The 8,992-nt window shown below is 44.5% G+C and overlaps 1 protein-coding gene across 3 annotated transcripts; it reads right to left on the bottom strand.

The window, feature by feature from the left end:
• Positions 1-1,432: 1,432 nt before the first annotated feature.
• Positions 1,433-8,716, bottom strand: zfp36l1a (zinc finger protein 36, C3H type-like 1a). Of its 3 annotated transcripts, none has more exons than XM_048537632.2 (2): positions 8,591-8,716; positions 1,433-4,632 (listed from the first exon to the last, which is right to left on the bottom strand). In XM_048537632.2, the coding sequence occupies exon 2, from the start codon at positions 4,624-4,626 to the stop codon at positions 3,652-3,654; it is 975 nt and encodes a 324-aa protein (XP_048393589.1). In that variant the 5' UTR covers positions 4,627-4,632; positions 8,591-8,716; the 3' UTR covers positions 1,433-3,651. The 3 variants fall into 3 exon arrangements, with proteins under 3 accessions (XP_048393589.1, XP_048393588.1, XP_048393590.1); XM_048537631.2 differs by lacking the exon at positions 8,591-8,716 and adding an exon at positions 6,536-8,021; XM_048537633.2 differs by lacking the exon at positions 8,591-8,716 and adding an exon at positions 4,815-5,154.
• Positions 8,717-8,992: the final 276 nt, after the last annotated feature.

Genomic DNA, 8,992 nt, shown 5'->3' with positions numbered 1-8,992 from the left:
TAATTGCCATCTACAATTTATGATGGGATGGAAAGTCTGAAATCAAGACAGTCAACACCTGTGTGCCAAACTCTCAACCATGGAAGACCATGTGGTCAACCAACCTGCTGCTGCCTGAGAGATCAAACCCTGACATTACTTTGGACACTCCATTGTGCTCCAGGTACTGAGGAATGGAATTCCTCCCCCTTTCCAACCCACAAGGTATTCCCAAGTTAGTCAGATGGATTGAGTAAAGTTCTCTGCTCAATGCAGACTGTATGCGCGGCATTTCCATTAAAACAACCATTCTTACGCCAATGAATGCCATGTCAAGTAGTTTTGTTGGCCACACAGTCTTATTTCACACAGGACTCTTATAATCTTCGGCTGTAACCGACCAACCCAGATTGGGTTAAGAATGGGTTCTAGAAGCAAGGTCTTTTCAAACGTTGTACCATCCTGTCTGGGTTGCACATTTTGTTTGGAATAGTAAATGCATGGTCTAGAACAAGCCGCTTATCAGGATTTCCCCCAGGACAAAGAAACCTACTTCCTGAACTAGTTAATTTGTTCGCACCCATGGGGTTATCCTAAATTGAAAACTCCAAGGATTCAGGGACCTTGTGGCGAGTCAAGTCTCCCACCACCTTGAGGTCAGATTTTTATTGCGTCATCCTTGGTTCAAGGCATTTCCTGCTCCTGGTCTTCCAATTTTCTTGTACAAATCCAATACATAATTCCCCAATTGTTTCAAAACACGTGTTTTTTCTCTGATTTTCAATGTGTCACCACCTCGGCATACAGTGTAACTGGTTGTTCACTAGGCCAGTGCATGCTTACCTCAAGCACAGTATCTGGGTTTAATGTCATCCAATGCCAATTCAGTACAAATTTCAACCATTACCAGGCACACAGGCCCAGGACAATGTGGGACTTTGACCTAGTAGATTCATCTACAATTATTTCCAACGCCATGATCGATCTGGTCAAAGTTTTACCCCAGCCACATATTTGGTGCATTGACCAAACTTCCCTTGGATCAGATCCCACTTGCAGAGTATCATGGCATGTTAGCAAGGTCTAGGTGGTTGAAAAATCAATGCCACTGAGTAACCATTTTTTCCCCACCAGGGCTGTGTTATTCACAGGTGGGTGAGCACGTGTCCCACTACACATTCGTGAGCATCACAACAGCAACATGCCCTTGCCATACCTTCCCACCCCCGCCATCTAAAATTGGCATGGCGCCAAGCCACAGCAGTTCTAGAAGGGGCAAGCTCAGGACTGATGGACTCTTAAGCTCTACCTGCTTTTCTCCTTGTTCTTAAAATTATTCAAAATGGTGCCAGATTGTGGTGACATTGGAAAAGCTTTTCAGTGTATTTTTTTCCCCCCCACTGTAAAATATATGTGACAATAAATCATTTGATCCAATTAAATTCAAATCCACTTTGGAAAACAAAACCATTGGGGTTTTATTGATTTACATTTGAACCAGTCATTACAAAAAAAGCATTCTGTATAAACAGACATAGAAAATAAACCATGTAGTGAACAGTGAAGGAAAAATACATTCAACTTCCCTGTGTGCCAACTCCTGGTTGCCTCTCTCCGAGAGAGAGAGAGAGAGACCAGGGCCTATCAATAATAAAAATAGTATTATTAGTTACACGAAAAGCATACATCAATGCTTGGAATGTGTTCTGACAGGCACTTGTGTCACATTACTGAGCCCACACCTTCGTAACAGTCTCTTGTATCATGGAAATTAAGTCAAAAAGCCTAAAAAAAAAGGCTAGGCTACTGTTGGCAACAAGAGCCTAAAGGCAGTGAGCGCATGGCTGCCATAAAAAATACATGAGAAGATCGATTTATTTTACTTTTTAAAAGGCGGGGGGGGGGGGAACTACAAAATAAATAAATTCAAATGTTTTTGTGTTTTTAAATTACTTTTTTTATTAAATAAAATAACTGAAGAGTAACGTTACAAAAACCCTCGTCATTGTAGTATAATATATTAAACTGTGGAAATGAAAATAACAAAAAGGAAAACCTCAATCTTCAGATTAATAAGATCATAATTTAAACATAAAAGAAAAATATATTTCTATGGTTTGTCATTGTGATAAATACAAACAAAAATGCATATGTTTGGCAATAAATATGTTTTTGATAAGTTAAATAAGCAATTTTTTGTGTATGTGTGTATGTGTGTGCAGTGACAAGCGATATCTTTAAATCCTTTAACATTCTGCCGATTTTTTTTAAAATGGGGGGGATTAAAAAAAGAAATAAAATGAACTAACTTGGCAAAGTTCAAGGCTAGTTGGTTAAACTATTTCTCTCACTCACTCTCTGTCCCTCTCTGACAAAAACTATTTTTTAAATTTGCTTAAGAAACTTTCACAGTTCCACTCCCACTCCATTCTTCAAACCATCCCCCACCAGAACCAGTTAAACAAATAAAAAATTACCAGGGTCAATTTGGACAACTGAAACAGTTTAAAATAAAACAAGGCAGCCAGAACTCTAAACATTCATTTGAAAGAAATAAAATGTAGCAGTAATTGTCCACCCAGGTCAGTTAGTCCCTATTCCACTCCCCTCACAGTTTTATTTCTTAATCCCAAGACCTGTGCTTTGTCTCACCACAATATGCATCTATTCACAATCAACCCCAAATTAACTTCTGTCCCTGGAACCGATGAACTACTTAAAGAGAAACTGCATGGGGTGGGACAAGGGATCCAAAGAGATGGGCAAGGAAGGAGGAGGATTGAGTTGGGGAGGTGTACATGAAGAAACAGAGATGCTCGATGTCTCCTGGTGCCTGGTCTCATCTGCACCCTAAAGCATGAGGCAACAAAATTTAAAAGTCAGGTTGCATCAACAACCCCACCAGCTCATGCAAAAAAGACACACTCAATGCTATCATTGCAGAGGGATGTACCAATTGAGGAGCAGTTGGGGAGGGGGGGGGGGTTAAAACAGGGAAAAGGTAAATTATAGCTAATCAAATAGATTCCTGTTTTGCTACATTAAAGGTCTGATTCGGCAAATTACACCATTCAGCTCTCTTTTTAAAAAAAAAACTCTCTTCAAAAAGATTCTCAAAACCACACTCCAAGAACTTAAGACCAGGCAGATAGGTAGCTGTTTTGACAACAAATTCACTTCAGATCCTGTCACAAAGTGCCTTGACTCACCCAGGCCAATCCCCAATCAACCACAGATTATCCAAGGATGACTCTCGCCTCCAAATTCAAAAATTGTTGGGCCATCAAATTAGATACAGGACGAGGGATACAAACAAAAAAAAAGTATTTTTAAAAATTGACCATTCTGATTTTCCAAAAACAAAACACAAACTCGATGAATGGTTGAAAAAAAAGATAGGCGTGCAGTCATTGCTGTCCCCCTTACTATCAAATGGAAAAACCTGGAAGAGAAACACATTGAAGGTCATCAGTTGACACTGCATGTAGTTGGTGAGTTTGGGTTTGGGTTTGGGAAGTCAATTCTAACCCTTGTACGTGTGTCAAAAGTTGGCTACCTGGACTTTTTGTTTTCAAAAAGAAATCACAACAGTTTGTCTTAAATGCTAGCTCAGATTAGGGGCACTTGTTTTTGACAGCTCTCTGCTTCGTCCAGCACTGGAGAAAGGTCAAGTTAATCATCCGAAATAGAGAGTCTGCTGAAGATGGGGAGACGCTTGCTGAGGTCAGGGGTAGGAGACTCTGACCCGCTCACACTCCCAGAGCTGCTCAGGTAGCTGTCGGACATCGAGTCTGGAGGGCTCGGGGGAGGCTCATAGAGATGGGGCGACTCAGCCAAAGACCGGAGCAGGAAGGAAGGCGAATGGGCGCCATTGTTGGCGGAGGTCATGGGAACCTGGATGCCAATGCTGGGCGCAAACAGATTGGGTAGTTCCTGGCTCGAGTAGGTGAAAGGGTTGCTGGCGCAGTCTGGCAATGTGGGGGAGGAGCTGAGGTCCTCAGAGCTGAAAATGGGCGGAGGGGTGATCGAAGTGGGGCTGCCCAGCAGCCCACTGGAGGAACTGGAGATGCCAGAGAAGCTGTAGCTGTGCTGCAGGCGAGGCCGGTCGATCTTGTTGGAGGAGGAGAGTGGGAGATGCTGCTGGTCGTGAACGGGGGACAGGCGTCTCTCCTCTGCGTTGTGGATGAAGTGGCAGCGAGGGCCGTACGGGCAAAATCCAATGGTGTGGAAGGTGCGGCAGAGCTCAGTCTTGTACTTGGGGTGCCTGGCCAAGCTCCTCAGCTCGTGGATGCCGTGAGCAAACTGGCACTTGTCGCCGTACTTACACGAGCCATTCTCCTCGAAGGGGCGGCACAACTCTGTCTTGTAGCGGCTGGAGTTGACCTGGCTCTGGGCTTTCTGCAGGCCCGTCTCCGAGAAGGAGCGGTCCCGGAATTTGTTCTCCTTGTTGGCCCCGGCAGTGCTACCACTCTGCTCCAGCTTGAAGCTGTTCAGCAGCTGGTTCTGGTTGAACTTGGAGTTAGCGTTGACAAGGGCGACAGAATGTCTCCTCTGGTAGTCCATCAGTGTCGGGGTCCCGACTGCCTTCCTGTCCAGCAGGGGCACACTTGAGCTGCCTGCGTTGATGTTGTTGTTGTAGCTAATCATCTTGTTCTGGGCGAGGACAGAAAGCAAAACGATTGCTTTAGACACGACAAGAGTGGGGAAAAAAAACCCAGCCTGCTATACAAGTTGTATATCCAATCTCAGCCTCCCCATTACCAGCATTAATCTTCCTACCCACTTCACCCCCTTAAAAAGGCGCCTACACGCTTCATCCCCTTTAAAGAGTTTACCTTCAACCTAACCAGTCCATGAGGTACTAAGTGTCAATATCTCGGTGCAGAACGTTTTCTCAAATTCCGTAATGGTTTTGTTAGTGATTTTTGTATTTGCGGCCCCAGGAGGTGGATTCCCCTACTAGCCCAATTAAACATCCTCTATCTCCATCCTGTCCAACCATTTCGGACTTTTAAAGATTTAATCAGATCGTCATCGGTCTTCCCTCTCCTAAAGGAACTGAGCTGAAGTCTATCGTAACTGATAGCTATTATGGGGCAGAGAGAGAGAGAGAGAGAGAGAGAGCGAGAACGGTAATGAATTTGACGTCACAGCCAGCAACACTTGTTTACGTTGAACAGGCAAAGAGATGGGCTTGTGGCTCACCAGGCAGTAGTCAGCACCAATGAGACTGTCCCCCGCAAACCAACCCCCCCCCCGATGTTCCTTGGGGCAACTCAAATGACAAAGGGCAAGTTACTGGTGGGGGGTCATTACACAGCGCTGCACCCTGTAGGCGCTCCCCTGCCCCATTCCCCCAACTCATGCTCACTCCTGGAGCACAGTCCACTAACAAACCATCCCCTGACCACTGCAGTCACAATATTGACAGGTAAGAACCACTCTCTCCTCCCCACAGCTTACCAAAAATAACAGTGTTCCACTCATAAATACCACATCCAAATAATGCCCCATTTCCAACATGTTCGGAGAAACTTGAATGGAAGTAACAGAAACAAATAAGAAAGTTGATAAGTGTGCTCCGGCGAGATTTCACTCCCTAACACCCTCTTCCCAATAAGCCTCCCCCCCCTCTCTCCCACTTTTTGTACACCTTTCAGTGGTGTAATTCCTGGTACTAATCGCCTTCTTGGGAGGGGAGGCGAGAGACTTAACCTTTATTTAAAGGGGGGGGTGGGGTGGGCGAATGGGTACACAGAGCAAGAGCGATGGGGCTCTCTCTGTCTGAGTGTCCAGGATGAACTGATGCCCCTTTTAAGCCAAACTGGGGCAACAGAAGTAACAAAAAAAGTGGGTGGGGACTCCTGAAGTTCCAAATCAGAATCTTGGCGCGTTCCAAATCAGGGGTATCAACGTTCCAAATCAGAACTCCCCCTCCCAAAACAACATGCCTGATCTGGAATCAAGAAATCTCACCCTCCTCCTCCTTCTCTTCCATCGCCACCCGAAATTATTTTAAAATACCAATTTAACAAAAACAAACACCCGGAGAAGCACTACATAATGGGTTAAAATATAGAACAGATAAACAGGAAAGAAAGTTCCACCAAACCGCCTCAAACAGGACAGAGCAAAATATACAGCCAAATTCAAACAGCCAGAAAAGAAGTCCATTTAAAAAAATAACACGCAGGAATCTCTAATGTCGCAGGCGTGGGGGTGGGATCGTTAAGGATATGAAATCCGCAATCAGCCGTCAAGTTTTTTTAAATTTTGTTTTTAAAAAGAGCAGAATTAAAACTCTCTCATCTTAAGGCATCATTCCGGGAGTCTTTGCTCAGAAAGGTGGCTACACCAAAACGTCCACACAAAATTGTTTGATTAAATGCAGAATGAGAGCGAGAGAAATGAAGAAAGCCATCGGTAGATCGAGTGGCTGAGAAAGTTGCAACGTGCTTGCTGGAATAATTAATACCATTTCTCTCTCTCACACACACACACACACACTCACACAGAGGGCGACTCAAAACAAAAGTTAGCGCGTGCTTCTTTTTACCTTGCATAAAACTTCTCCAATGTCGTAGAAACATGAGGTGAACTTTGTAGACATGTCGAGGTGTCCGGGTTAGCAAAAGCAGGTCGATACGGCTGTGAAAGCCGGGGGATGGGGCGGGGCGAGACGGATCGGATCGACTCCCCAACTACAGTGAAGCTCCGACTGCTATTATTTTCTTCCTTTCCCTGTGTGTGTGTGCTGCGAGCCTCCCACTCGCCCCGCAGACTTTCAAAAACTCGCAGTCCGACATCACCCATAAATAATTTCCCTTCCCCCCGTAGGCGGATCCCTGGTATTTAAATCAGCCTGGCTTGCGAGCTCTTTTTTTTGAAAAAATCTCTTTGACTGACAGTAACTGCACCCAAGCAGCACAGAGCGAGAAAGGAAAATTAACGCCTTCCCACCAAATCCAAGTTAAAACTTTTTACATGGCGCTCTCTCTTCTCTCTCTCTCTATATATATATATATAAAATTCCTCTTTACGAGTTTGTTAAGGTGTTTTTTTCCACCCTCCTGTTTGTTAAATGAACTAAAATTTTACATCATACAACATCAATGAAGTTAACTAATTGGTAGTTTTCAGTCTGTTGGATTTTTTTTGTTTTGGGCGGGATTTGGAGCGAGCTGCACAGTTCAGAAAGGGATTTGGATCGGGAAGAAGCCATTGCGAAATGTTTGAGCAAGGGGGAGGAATGCGTTGTTTTATAAAAAACTTTCTGGATCAAACATTTGGGGGGCGGTGAAATGTGGTGCCCCGCAATATGTTGCACAAGGTTCAAGCGGGTTTGGTAAAGGGTGCAACGCTGTTTCAAAACGTGTTTTTAAAAGCGGCCACTCAGATAATGGCTGTTTTAATTTTTTAAAAAAGCGTAGTTTTAATAGTGTTTTTTTTTAAATGTACGTCGACTCGCAGTGTTTTGGCTGTTTCCGAATGATTTGCATTGTGCGCGGCTTATCGTCTGTAACAGATGGTTGCAATTTCATGTCTGTTACAACGGGTTTTGGCGGGAGAGAGCACATGGCGCTAAAGGAGCCTTTTTAGTTGAGTTTTTTTTGGGGGGGTTAGAAGAAAATAAGAATGAAACGAGAGAAGAGGGCTTTATAAAAATACGTTGGCCCTTCGGTTTGAGAAGGCCAAATAAGCGCCTCCTGACGTCAACTTTCTGTGTTTTTCTTATTCCTTCTTGAAAACAAAGTTTGACTTCTCATTTTAAAAAATCATGTTTTTCTTAATTCCCCCCTTTTATAAAAAAGACGTTTCCCTCATTCCTCCCCCTTTAGGAAACATTTCCTTTTTATTCCACCTTTAAAAAAATCTCATTTCACCCCCCTCTCTTTATGTGACTCCCTACACAGTGCAGGGGTTTGTATTAAATAGTTTTCTCCTCCTCCCTCCCCTTATTTAAGCGCACTCTAATTGGTATCGCTTAAGCTATTTTTTCCTTAAACTTTTCGTTCCGAGTGAATCCGCCTAATGTTGGTTTTTTTCAGGATCCATCAGCGAACGCCCCCCCCCCCCGTCATGCGCTTTTTCTTCAATTTTCCAAAGCTCAACGATTTACAGCGACTCTCGATCCCCCCCCCCACCTTTCGTAAAACAAAAAGTTCGGCAAAATAAAGTAATACTGAAACTGGAATCGGGGGGGAAAAATAGAGATGTGGTGTGGTTCAGCGCTGTGGCTATTTTAAAACGGAGGGTTCAACATTATAAACAGTGCGACTGTGTCTTGGGGGAGGGGGTGGCGAAGAGAGAGGAACTGAATCCATTCAGATCTCAAATCACCAAACCTTCCTCAATCCTATTTGCACGTGGTGGCTGAATCAGCAGATAGTTGACACTATCCACCCGCGAAATAACAGCTAGAATACTGTCGCTTTGCTTTCTCTCTCTTTTAATATTCATCTTCTATTTTTGGAAAAGCAATTCTACAAGTTTTCCTCCCCTCCCCCAACCCAAGTTATTTTCCCGCAAAACAAAATCCCTAATAGCCACAGAGGTCAGGACAGGGGCTCCCCTTTGAAAGTTCTCGTTCTTCTCTTCACAAGTTATTTACCTTTGCGGCCACTGGGATATGTTTTGAAGGTGCGCCAAACCCCAGACAATGTTTTTAGACTCATCTGAGGGGGATGAGACAGCTCCTAGCGCTGGCGCCTCTCTCTCCATGTGCTGTATGGGAGTGTGGAGGCTGTATCACACTGGTTTTCTCTCTGCCGGGCTGCAGGGAGGGGAGGTCCCACCACTTCCTGCACTGGCGCATTGTAAACAACAAGCCCCACACCCTTCCCCACCAGGCCGCGTTTTGTGCTACTTCCAATTGGGACCCTCTACAGGAATGCTTTCAGTTTTTGCTTGGGGGGTGGGAGTTGGGAGGAGGTGGTGGGGAGACGCCGCTTTCTTTATCTCCCTCCCCTGTCCCCTATCCAGCCCTTGCTTCAAGTTAATGTTTGGTTTTCAG

This window comes from Stegostoma tigrinum, chromosome 10 (assembly GCF_030684315.1).
Source record: "Stegostoma tigrinum isolate sSteTig4 chromosome 10, sSteTig4.hap1, whole genome shotgun sequence".
Taxonomy (NCBI): domain Eukaryota; kingdom Metazoa; phylum Chordata; class Chondrichthyes; order Orectolobiformes; family Stegostomatidae; genus Stegostoma; species Stegostoma tigrinum.
Note: the sequence above shows the minus strand (reverse complement) of the source record. Positions and strands in the feature narration are given on the sequence as shown.